This window comes from Balaenoptera acutorostrata, chromosome 10 (genome assembly GCF_949987535.1).
Source record: "Balaenoptera acutorostrata chromosome 10, mBalAcu1.1, whole genome shotgun sequence".
Lineage (NCBI taxonomy): Eukaryota > Metazoa > Chordata > Mammalia > Artiodactyla > Balaenopteridae > Balaenoptera > Balaenoptera acutorostrata.
In genome coordinates, this window is record NC_080073.1 from 82320160 (window position 1) to 82333417 (window position 13258).

Here is a 13258-nt window from a genome sequence, read left to right on the forward strand (position 1 = left end):
TAAAAACTGGGAGGAATCAGAAGACCCAAGAAGAGCTTCATGTGGCTCAGAACTGGCCTTTTACTGTTTTGAAAAAATTAGGTCATCAGAAAAAGAAGTGACAAGTTCAAGTTAAAAATTTTCTATACTAAACAGTATTTAGTGCCCTGTTACCTGTTTCTTAATATTCTTGAGACAAATGTAGTTAAACAAACACAATACTAGGCTGATAAGAATGAAATGAAAAGAACTGTGTGTTGGAATGAGTCCCTTCTTCCCTTCCTTCGTCCTTCCTCCCTTCCCTCCTCCCTTCTTCCTTCCCTCTCTTCCTTCCTTCCTTTGTTTATCATTGTTTTCATGACCTTGGATGAGCTCAGTATCAACAACCAGTTACCACTTTATTTGAGTTAACTAACTCAAATAATTAAAAGAGCTAACTCATTTAAAACAACTAACTCGGAGGAAGCGCCTCGGTCAGGCCTGCTGAGGGCCGTTGCCGACGCCTGGGCTCACCCGCCGCCCCGCCAGCTCCGCTCGCTTCCCGTCCCCCGCGGCCCGGCGCGGGGCAGGCCTGCCGGGGCCATGGAGGACGAGGTGGTCCGCATTGCCAAGAAGATGGACAAGATGGTGCAGAAGAAGAACGCGGCTGGAGCATTGGATTTACTGAAGGAGCTTAAGAATATTCCCATGACCTTGGAATTATTACAGTCCACAAGAATCGGAATGTCAGTGAATGCTATTCGCAAGCAGAGCACAGATGAAGAAGTTACATCTTTAGCAAAGTCCCTCATCAAATCCTGGAAAAAGTTATTAGATGGACCATCAACAGATAAAGACTCTGAAGAAAAGAAAAAAGATACTGCAGTTACATCACAGAATAGCCCTGAAGCAAGAGAAGAAAGTAGCTCCAGTGGCAACGTAAGCAGCAGAAAGGATGAGACAAATGCCCGAGACACTTACGTTTCATCTTTTCCTCGGGCCCCAAGCACTTCTGATTCTGTGCGGTTAAAGTGTAGGGAGATGCTCGCTGCGGCTCTCCGAACGGGAGATGACTACATCGCTATTGGAGCTGATGAGGAAGAATTAGGATCTCAAATCGAGGAAGCTATCTATCAAGAAATAAGGAATACGGACATGAAATACAAAAATAGAGTACGAAGTAGGATATCAAATCTTAAGGATGCTAAGAATCCAAATTTAAGGAAAAATGTGCTGTGTGGGAATATTCCTCCTGACTTATTTGCTAGAATGACGGCAGAGGAGATGGCCAGCGATGAGCTCAAAGAGATGCGGAAAAACTTGACCAAAGAAGCCATCAGAGAGCATCAGATGGCCAAGACAGGTGGGACCCAGACGGACTTGTTCACATGTGGCAAATGCAAGAAGAAGAACTGCACTTACACACAGGTCCAAACACGGAGTGCTGATGAACCGATGACAACGTTTGTTGTCTGCAACGAGTGTGGAAACCGGTGGAAGTTCTGTTGAGTTGGAAGAATTGGCAAAACGTCTGGACCATTAAGAAAATGGATTTTGTAATTAGCTTTAAGACTAGGCCAACCAACTAGTTTGCAAATCAGATTTTTAAAGTAACATATATCCCTTGGGTTAGTCTCTGTTTTTGACATAGGATCCCTTCCTTAAATGCCTTCTGTAGTTTCAGAGCAGTAAGGAGACCACATAATAATTGTATGGTATCTGTTTCAAAACTTTTTTTTTTCCATTTTTATAAGTAAGTTGATATTAAGTTTTTGGCAGTTTATTTTTACCTTTTTTTTTCCTTCATAAAGGAAAATGTACCTTAACTTTTTTACAATCTGAAACATACACAGTAAAAATGGTATTCTTCTCAGTTAATACACAAATGGAAATTACATTTTTTTCCTATATTGGCATGTACCTGCAAATATTAAAAGAGGAGAAGAGGTAATGTAATTATAAGTTTATCAAACATGGTGTGTATTCAGATAATACTTGACCAGCTTATCTAAATTGTACATAATATTTCAACTAGCATATGAAATTGATTTTAATTATTATGTTCACAAGTCTGGGATAATTAGTTATTATTTTGCATTTGTAACTAACTGTGATCCTCATTTCTTGTAATTTCTTGTACATGTTTATTACTTGTTTGTAATAGATTTTACTTTTGGAAACATGAAAAAAGAAAAAGAAAAAAAGAAAAAAAAAAAAAAAAAACAACTAACTCATTCATTCACAAATCAACATTTAAAGAACAAGTGGTAAAAACTGCTTTTCTTTTGGGTATCATATAAAGAGTTTTCCACAACTGCTCCCTAAGTAAGTACTCAATGAACCCCCAAGATGAAAGTCATTTTTTTTTATGCTGAGCTTTTATTTTTATTAAAATTATTTGCATTTAGTTTTTTATACAAATTTTAAAGGTTACTTTCCATTTACAGTTTTTACAAAATATTGGCTATATTCCCCATGTTGTACAATACATCCTAGACCCTATCTTACACCCAATAGTTTGTGCCTCCTTTTCTCCCACCGCTATATTGCCCCCCTCCCCGCTGGTAACCACTAGTTTTTCTCTATATCTGTGAGTCTGCTCCTTTTTTGTTATACTCACTGGTTTGTTGTATTTTTTAGATTCTACATTAAGTGATATCATACAGTATTTGTTTTTCTCTGTCTGACTTATTTCACTAAGCATAATGCCTTCCAAGTCCATCCACATTGCTGCAAATGGCAAAATTTCATTCTTTCTTATGGCTGAGTAGTATTCCATTGTATATATATACCACATCTTCCTATCCATGACATGAAAGTAAATTAAATAACTCCAGCATCTCACCTCTACTCCTGCTGTGGCCAAGGGCCACCAAATGGTTTCCATTCTTCCCCTTCCATTGAAGTAGTAAACCTTGGGCTTCCCTGCCATGCTTAAGCATTCCCGAAAATCAAGAGTGAACCTAAGACTCTTCTGCACACACACACACACACAGAAATACAAGCTTACAGAGCAGCACAAGGTTGACCAGAAGTCTGTAGACTCAAAACTTATGCCAAAAATCAAAGCTGTTCCTCAGCTGCAAGGTACCTGTGTTCTGTGTTGTTTCTCACAAATGGAGTTTATGCTCACAAATTGGTGTTCTAATTAAATAACTGATATATTTTTAAAATAGAGAAAGAGGATGAGAGTGATGAAGCCAGGAAGATAGAAGAATAAGATTCTGACCAGCTTTCCTCCCGTGACAGGTGGCAAGATTTTAGCTTTCCAGATTTTTTTCTTTTTATCTACTTGCAGATCATCCTCCTTCCAGGACAAGCCTTGACTGGTGAAATGGGGTGAGATTAGGGGATGCTGAGGTTATTCACTTTCCAAATTACAGTCTTCTCTGTATTTTAATGCTGGCATCCTCTGTAGCCCAAAGACATCAATCAAGAGGATTTTCAATGACTCATGAGGATTTAAAGCAAAAGTGTAGAGTTAGAAAAAGTGGGTATTTTCACATTTTCCTTTTCTTCTGAAAAGGAAAATGTTTTTTAGAAACATAACCCATGCTCATTTTGAAGAAGGTAAAATAGTATAGAAATTAGAAGCCCATCCCCACCTCCCCAAGATAGCCTTGAGAGGTTGATGGGACATGATGGGGGAGACCTGGTGGAGTGACAGGCTCTGGACAGCTTGAGGTACCTGGGGAGGGGGTCCCTGAAAGCAAGGAGGGCTGTGGGGAGGGGAGGGAGTGGCTTTGGGAGGAGGAGGAGGAGTGAGTGTCCTCATGGTATGAATGGGAGCTGATTTATTTTGTAGCCTGTTACCTGGCTCATTTTCTAAGCCAGCACTTCCACACATTAATAGCTCAGCAAAATAAATGAAGAAAAAAGGATAGATTGAGAATATCACCATTTGGAAACCAGAATGAAAAAAAGTGAACTAGGCCAATGGTTTTTCAACCCTACGTGATACCTGTTAGAATCATGTGAGGGGCTTAAAGCACATTCAGGTACATGAGTGTGCAAGCATGCACACACACACACACACACACACACACACACACTGCCTGGGCCTCACCCCAGAGATTCTGATATAATTGATCTGGAATAGGACTCTTGATTCTAATGTGTAGGCAGTGTTGAGAACCATTCATCAGGAAGATGATGATGTCAATAGCTGCTAAAATTACTAATAAGGATCTCTGTAGTGGAAATATCGGGCTGACTGCCCTAAATATTTAACATCACTAAATGTGAGACAACCAGACATGATGGTCCTCCTGGTGTGAAGCAACAGAAAACATGCAGTGGTACCTATGAAGAATTCTTGCCAAAATAATTGACCTGGAATTCATTCAAACCTCTAGATATCAATTTACAGGAAACACAGGAAACAGAGAAGCACCTCAGGAATGTAATCAGCAAAATCAGCAACATTTATAATGTGGAACTCAACAGGCTTGCTCTTCATAGAGTGGTCCCCAGACCAGCAACATACAGATCACCTGGGAGGTTGTTAGGACTGTAGCAACTCAAGCGCCACCCCAGAATCTGTATTTTAAGACCCCTGGGAATTTGTATGTACATTCAAGTTTGAGAAGCACTGTTCTCCAGCTCAAGTGATTAATACATTTTAAATGACTCTCTACTTTTATATTTCTGTAAGAAATTGTGTAAACTGCATGAAAATCAAAGACGCAGGGGGAGCCTGTAGGTTAAAGAGATTTAAGAGGATGAATTCATTCTTCAAATGAATGCAATGTGCAGACCTTTTTTAGCTTCTGGTTCTAACAGAGCAGTTATTCTTTTTAAATGTGATACAATCGGGAGTATTTGAACCATGACTGAACATTTATATAAGGGAATTACTGTTAATTTTTTAAGTATAATAATATTATGGGATGTTTGTCCTAAAGGATCTTTATCTTTTAGAGACTCATGTCAAAGTACTTACGGATGAAATAATATGATGCTGGGATTTGCTTCAAATTAACCCAGCTGTGAGGGGGGTTGGGTAGAAATACAGATGCAACATGAGTGACATTTTGTTGCTAATTGCTGTGGCTGGGTGATGGGTACATGGGGTTTTTTATACTCTTCTTTCTATTTTTGTAAATGTATGAAATTTCCCATCATAAAAAATATTTTTAATTGCTCAGCAAAAACTGATGTTATTCGTAATGGATTAAAGCTTTAAAGGCCCTGGTGTGACTTCTGAATCATGAGATTTGGAATGGTGTTCACTCCAGCTTTAGGGATGAATGGGTGTGATCAATGTTCCACCCAGATGAGCCTTCTGAATTCAGATTTAATGATTCCAAGCCCTGCGGGCACTATCTAAACAGTGACGTCGTCTCAACTGAATCTATAAAACTTCATTGCTTCTGCAGAACTTACAGAAGAAATGCAATGAAAAAATTAAGCTTTTTTGTCTGGATTTGACCTAGCACAAATAACCTCTCTGAGCCTCAGTTTCTTCATCTGTAAAATGGGGATAGTAACACCAATCTCATGGGTTATTGAGAGTTTTAAATGAGATAAAGCATGAAATGTGTTTAGCCCTCAGTGAACGATGAGTGATCCATATGTATGGGGAAGGAAGCAGACCCTGGAAGAGCGAGGAGACTAGAAAGAGCAAGAACAATCATCTTAGCAGTGGGGTCGTCAGGGAGATGGTGGTGGGGGCAGGAGGGAGATCGGGAGAGAGTTCATAGCAAAGAAGTGTGAGTTCTCAGGGTTCCCCTGGGATCCAAGGAACAGGCTGGGGAGAGACTGCCAGGTTCAAAGCAACAAGGACGATATGGCTGAAGATGGCCTTGACAGAGGGTCTAGACAACACCTGGGGTTGGCGTCTGTCTCTGGGTGCGGCCAGGCAGAGCAGCCAAACCATGTGACGGTACACAGAGCTGGGAGCTGCCCTTCCCCTCTGCGGAAAGGGTGCATGGAGCTGTGGGCAGCTATGACAGGACCAGAATGTGAGCTCTGGGGAGCTTCTCAGAGGGAAGGGCAAATCTGTGGGAAATCTCTGAGATGGGGCTAGAGCCAGAGAAATACTGTGGGTTATTGTTGTTGCCAACCAATCATGCCTCCATGCTGGATGGCCTGGAAAACACTGGTTACATCTTAGAGGCCTGTCCCCTCACCAAGACCAGAAAGCCCTCGATGACCATGGTCTTTCTGTCTTTTATCCTCAGTTCCTAGAAGCGCTGGTTCATGGGTTGGATGATGGGGCAGAGGATGGGTGGGTGGGTGGAAGAATGAAAAACATCATCAATAACCAGACTGTTTGAATAATAGAGTTTACTAACCTTCCTGAGTCAAGACCCTTCATATGTAGTAAAGGAGGGAAGGAAAGAATAGAATGTCATCAGAACGTGTCATTCATCATCCAACAGCTGTTCGTTGTGTGCTGCTGTGTGCCAGGCACCACGCTGGGTGCTGAAGGTGCAGTAGTGAGCAAGACCAGGCACACCCTGGCTCTCATGAAGGTGACAGTCTAATGGCCCTACTGTGTGTCAGTCTGAGGTCACATCATTGTATCATAAAAGCGGGGACCAGAGGCTAGAGCTCTACCGGTCTCTGTTTCTCATCTCTACTCCCTTCACACAGTGGCAAACATAACCACTGGTAGCTCCTACGTTTTATGTATTAGAGCTACAGCAGCTGGAGAGAGACCTGGTGAAAATTCTTGACTCCCAATCCAAAGATACAGGACAAGGATCTGATCAGCTCAGCTGGGGTCTAGAGCCTACTTCTTAGGGCCCCATCACCTGTGAAGAGGGGGAGGAATGGGGCTATGGAGGAACATTGAAATTCCTGCGGGAGCTACTAGGATGGAGAGGGAAGTTCCCCGCTGTTTCTTTTTCAGGGAGGTGTGGGGGACGGGTGGGGTGGGTTGAAGTGCACACTGGGTCAGCTGGGGACGAAGGGCTGAGAGGCAAGGGCGCATGCTTCCAGGCAAGTGTGTCAAGAATCAACAGACACCAATATTTTGTAATAAGTGTAAAATGGAGTGTAACCTTTAAAAATTGTATAAAAAAATAAAACAAACCAACGAACAACAACCACCACAAAGAATCAACAGACAGAACTGGTTTGAATCCCAATCTTGCTCTTTATTTGCTAAGAAGTTACTTAACCTTTGAACTTCACTTCTCCATCTGGGAAATAGGAATGATTACACTAATCCCGTAGTATGAAGGTGAACGTTAAATGGGGTAATGCTCTCACAGGGCTTATCAAGTCACAGTAAGCATCCAATAACTGGCAGCTATTGTTATGATTTGGGACAAAGGCTTCCCTCTGCAGGGATATTTATGTACCAAACAAAGAGAGTGATTACCTCTCTTTGTTTATGATTATGCTGACTCAGCTGATTGTGGTTTTTGAACATTACAGAAGATGAATCAGCTTTGGTGATGTTCTCAATAAAGACCCCAGGTCAGTGTAAGATCGTGTGGTCAATCTGGGGCATGGAGGAAAGAAGTTCTTAAATTTTTGCCCAGTGAAAGTCTTTGAGGTGTTCCCTGGCATATAGAGCATTTTCTGGTGATTAATCTAAGCACAGTATTATTGTCACCATATTCTATAGGTTCCAAGTGAGTCACTGAGGCCAGCTCAGACCCAAGGGGAGGGGAATTATACCTCACCTCTCCTGGGGAGAAACGCCAAAGAACCTGCCTCTTTTTTTGATCTAACGTGTGCCACAAACAAATGACTTAGAAGAATTGGGAAGCAGCCCAGTTACCCTCTGGAACTGAGGTTGAGGGAGAGAGTTGGAGGGGACGGAAGGGAAGTGAGACATGGAAGTATACAAGAGAGGAAACCCTGCTCTTTCCTCACTTCATCCTGGTCAGATGCTGGAGGAAGCAAGCTAAGAAACGCCAGAATCCCAGTGTGGCTTAGGGTACCTGAGAACTGGGAAATGTTTGCTTGCGTCTTGCAAACTCGGAATGACTCAAAAGCATTGAGTAGAAATGTCTAGGTGCTGTGTCTAGGCAGATGGGCTTGCGATCGCCTCAGAGTTCTCCGCATTCCAGCAAGGCACGAGGTGAGCGGGTGTCTCCAATGCACAGTTCCAAAGTCAAAAGACACATGAAATTCAAATGAAGGGTGCAGCAGTTTTCTGCAAGACTGTCTCCCTGAGACTAGGTGGGAATGAGGACGTCTTGGCAGCCTCCTGGGTGGACGGATGTCTGTTGAGGACAGGATGTTCTCTCCCTGTGCCTGGAGACTTAGATACAACCCTGGGAAAAACATGGGGGTGTATGCTGGGGAGGAGACTGTCTGAGATGTAGTTAGTTTGTTCCCTTGGTGGAATGGGGCTCAAAATAGAAATCAAACTCAGTTATAAAAATAGAAAGAAATTCACTCTTGAATTTCTGAACTGATTCACCCCTATCTCCACATATAACATAAAGTTCCCTTTTCAGAGTGGACACTGCTTAGAATCAATTTTAACAATCAGTAAAATATTAATTATTAAAAAAAAATAAACCATAAAACACACACATTTACATTACACCGAATAGAGGGAACATTCAACATGTTTCCTTTGTTGACACCTTTGTTTTGTGCTCCAAGGTCAGTTCTTCATAATAATTTCTGAGGCTGTAATACATCTCGAAGTTTTAGAATCCCGGATAGATGACCTGGGTAGAATTTATTCTGAATAGCAAGACTGGAAATGCTTTAATATTTCCTGAAAGCAAAAGCATATTCTGAATGCCAGGGTCTAAATTAGTTGGCTGGGTTAAATATTTCAAGACAAAATGTCTTGACCTTATATTTTACTGGGGTGTTTATCTCCTAAAAGAGAACGAAATTAGATTAAGGTGGGTTACCTCTGAAAAGATGTATCATCATTCTATAATAATTTGAAAAACTTGCAATGATATGAAAGTACAAATCAAAACTAGGTACCATGATTTATATAAAACTTGATTTCAATTAAACGACTAACCAAAAAAGATATGAAAAGAATTTAAATAAACTCAAAATGAAAATTTCAAACATGGAAAACAGGTTGATGATTTATTTAGAAATATATTCTTTTTTTTTTTTTTTTTGAATTTATTTATTTATTTATGGCTGTGTTGGGTCTTCGTTTCTGTGCGAGGGCTTTCTCTAGTTGTGGCAAGCGGGGGCCACTCATCATCGCGGTGCGCAGGCCTCTCACTATCGCGGCCTCTCTTATTGCGGAGCACAGGCTCCAGACGCGCAAGCTCAGTAATTGTGGCTCACGGGCCTAGTTGCTCCGCGGCATGTGGGATCTTCCCAGACCAGGGCTCGAACCCGTGTTCCCTGCATTAGCAGGCAGATTCTCAACCACTGTGCCACTAGAAATATATTCTTGATATTGCATGCTCACATGCCTATATTTAAAATAAAATATCCATATATGTAACATATAATGGTAAATCTCCAGTCTGCTCGTTCAAGTTTTACATATTATTAATATGAGGCGAGAGAGTAACAATAGTATTTGGCAAATATGACTGAATTAATATGGCTAATTCATTTTAAACCATTCAAATCATAATTGTGGCTTTCATTAAACTTATAACTTTATTATAAACAGAAAAACTTAGAAATATTTTTAGTATCTGTGACTTAAGTGTTACACATACAGTAAAAATATTCTAGAATAACTGCTGGATTTTAACAACTGAACTTGTTTGCTTAAGAGAAAGTACTGACCTCTCCAGACCAATGACACCAAACAGAGCTTTGAGCAACAAATATGAATAGATATCGTCCTCCACCAGCTTTTTCCAGCTCTCTCTTTCCTTTTGTGACTACTTACTTCTGAATCTGTTTTTTACTGAAGTCAAGGGAAATCATAAGAAGAAGGCTCAATAGACTCTAAGAACTCTGATCACGATTCTCTTCACCTATTTGGGATTAAGGAGGGATTAATAGCAATTATTGTGCCTTTATCTCATTCTAGCCAGAAGAATTTATGCAGGCAGGCAAACCTGCTCAGTAGGTAATTTCACAGCTTTCAAATGTGACTTTGAAGTCAAAAAATTAAAGGGCATAATCCATTGTTTAAAGTGTGTAAGAATAAAAGGAATTAAGTAGACCAGTAACTGCATGCCTTTATTTTTTTTATCTTCAGCCTACATTCTAGAACTTTGTCTCCAACTGTCCTGGCATCATGCCTCCATTCTGCGTTGTCCATGGAAATTGGGTTTTAGTAATGTGAATTCTTGGGTAATTTAAGAGAAAGACTAAGGATATTCCTTTCTATGAAAGTCAGTCTAGTAACCTGGTACGCAGTACATTTTCCTGTGTCCATTTAAGGGATATTGAATATATATTTTCTGGTTTATGGAAAGTCTTTATGTCCCGCTTATGACATAAAGTGAGGTTTGCTTTGTTCCCATAAAGATGCTGTCCTAGAACACGCTGCTTTGATTTGGAAAGGTCTGTGCTTCAGTCTCCTTGCAGAAGGATCACTGGTACCAGGAACTAAATTGTTTCTGACAGTGGAAAATGAGGCTTTGTAAAAAAAATAAAAAGTCTACCAATCAATCAGATAATAGCTAGATAAGCAAACAAGTTAATTTATTTAAAATATATTGGAAAAAAATTAGGCAAAATCAATTATTTTTTTTTTTTTAATTTATTTTATTTATTTATTTATTTATTTTTGGCTGTGCTGGGTCTTCGGTTCGTGCGAGGGCTTTCTCTAGTTGCGGCAAGTGGGGGCCACTCTTCATCGCGGTGCGGGGACCGCTCTTCATCGCGGTGCGCGGGCCTTTCACTGTCGCGGCCCCTCCCGTTGCGGGGCACAGGCTCCAGACGCGCAGGCTCAGTAGTTGTGGCTCACGGGCCCAGCTGCTCCGTGGCATGTGGGATCTTCCCAGACCAGGGCTCGAACCCGTGTCTCCTGCATTAGCAGGCAGATTCTCAACCACTGCGCCACCAGGGAAGCCCCAAAATCAATTATTTAAGAAATCCCAATGACATATTATGTATCAATCTAATTTTTTTTTATTTACTTTTTTAAACTTTTTATTTTATATAAGAGTATAGCCGATTAACAATGTTGTGATAGTTTCAGGTGCACACCAAAGCGACTCAGCCATACATATACATGTATCCGTTCTCCCCCAAACTCCCCTCCCATCGAGGCTGCCACATAACATTGAGCAGAGTTCCCTGAGCTATACAGTAGGTCCTTGTTGGTTATCCATTTTAAATATAGCAGTGTGTAGATGTCAATCCCAAACTCCCTAACTATTCCTAATCTAATGTTTTTAAATTCTCAAAGAATTTTAAAATATGGAACTTCGCAATTAAGTGCAATGCAGCCCATCAGCATTTAGTACATGCTTTCTTCACAGATGTATGTGTGCATGGAGCATCTGTGTGAATGTGCAAGTACATTCTTTTTTTAAAAATTAATTAATTTGTTATTTATTTTTAGTTGCTTTGGGTCTTTGTTGCTGTGCACAGGCTTTCTCTATTTGCGGCGAGTGAGGGCTACTCTTCATTGTGGTGCGCAGGCTTCTCATTGCAGTGGCTTCTCTTGCTGTGGAGCACGGGCTCTAGGCTCACGGGCTTCAGCATTTATGGCACACGGGCTCAGTAGTTGTGGCTCGCAGGCTCCATAGTGCAGGCTCAGTAGGTGTGGCGCACGGGCTTAGTTGCTCCGCCACATGTGGGATCTTCCCGGACCAGGGCTCGAACCCGTGTCCCCTGCATTGGCAGGTGGGTTCTTAACCACTGCGCCACCAGGGAAGTCCACAAATACATTCTTGTACTGGAAGCTTTGTTTCAAGAAAGCTTAGCATAAAAATATCCATTTGTTACTGTTTGTACTCTTTTCTACCTCAAAATCACAGAAGTTATTAGACCTGTCACAAGATCTTGTTATTTAAAATATTTATTTAAAAACGTACATATATTACCTACTACAAATGTGTTTTTAAATATTTTAATATAATTGGTTTCCTTGGTAATCCTATGTATCTTATTCTCTGTTTTTAATATTTTCCTGATTTAGGAGTCTATCTCATACTGCCAAAGGGTCCATAGCACAAAGCAGGTTAATAATTCTTGTTCCACGTGCTAAGATATTACAGGTCAAACAGAAGACTACAGCTCCAAAACACACATTTACAGAAATTTAGTAATGTAGACACAAACGGGCCTAAAAAAATATCCATTTATAAAACACAATATTAGAGGCAATTATTCCCACTATTACAGGGCTGCTTTAGGTTTTGAAATGATTTGGTGAGGTTAAGCAGGTAGCTCCCTGAGTATATTTAAATGATTCTATTAAAATGTTTTGATCCACACTTACCTTCTCAGTGAGTTATACCAGCAAATAGTATATAGTAGTCTTAGTTAAGGTTATTAGTTGGCCCCTGTCCTTTTTTTTTTTTTTTTCTTTTTAAGAATTTTGTTTTATGTTTTGGCCGCATGGCTTGTGGGATCTTAGTTCCCCGAACAGGGACTGAACCCAGGCCCTCAGCAGTGAAAGTGCAGAGTCTTAACCACTGAACTGCCAGGGATTTCTCGACCCCTGTCCTTTTAATGTCATTTACAATTCATTTATTTTACAAGTTTTACAAATTATACCAGCGTACTTATCCATGAAACTCCAGAAAGCTAATTTAGTTTAGTTTGGCAAATCCACACTCTGTGACTGGTTTTCAGTTTTCTCTCCATCCTTTTTTGGTGCAGAAGCAGATGAATTTTACTTCTTTAGTTCAAGCTATGCTTTCAAATAGCTATAGTGTGAAACTATACCTCCCAAAATACTGTATCATCTGGGCAAAATCTTATGGAAGAAAGCCAGACATTGGATTCCCATTTCATCTAGAATAAAATCCAAATTCCTTGACAGGACTGAAGGAATGTGTCGTCTGCCATCTGCTGCCCCTTCTCATGCCACATGACACACCCATTCTCCAGCCATGTCTCCTTTGGCTTGGTGTACCAAAGACACTGCTTTCCATGGCAAGGCTTTGAAAATTCTGGTTCCTCCATCTGGAGCCCTCTTGCCCATCTTCTTGTATGTCTGGTTCTTTCTCACTTTTGTGTCTCACCCTATATGTCACCTCCCCAGAGTGACCTTCCCGTACCATCCATCTAAAGTAGAGCTCTCAGGGGATACATGTATATGTATAGCTGATTCACTTTGCTGTACAGCAGAAACTAACCCAACATTGTAAAGCAACTATACTCTAATAAAAATTAAAAAAAAATAAAAGTACAGCTCTCATTGCAAAAAGGGTACAAACTTTCAGTTATAGGATAAAAAGGTCTGAGGATCTAATGTATAACATGGTGACTC

The 13258-nt window shown here is 40.6% G+C and overlaps 1 protein-coding gene across 1 annotated transcript; it reads left to right on the top strand.

Annotated features, from left to right (window-relative positions):
- Positions 1 to 444: 444 nt before the first annotated feature.
- On the top strand, positions 445 to 2136 carry LOC130709137 (transcription elongation factor A protein 1). The gene has a single exon (XM_057555803.1). The coding sequence runs from the start codon at positions 562 to 564 to the stop codon at positions 1465 to 1467; it is 906 nt and encodes a 301-aa protein (XP_057411786.1). The 5' UTR covers positions 445 to 561; the 3' UTR covers positions 1468 to 2136.
- The last annotated feature ends 11122 nt before the right edge of the window (positions 2137 to 13258 follow it).

Excerpts from the sequence above, each read along its gene's own strand:
- LOC130709137 (XM_057555803.1), top strand. The coding sequence starts at position 562 with ATGGAGGACGAGGTGGTCCGCATTGCCAAGAAGATGGACAAGATGGTG.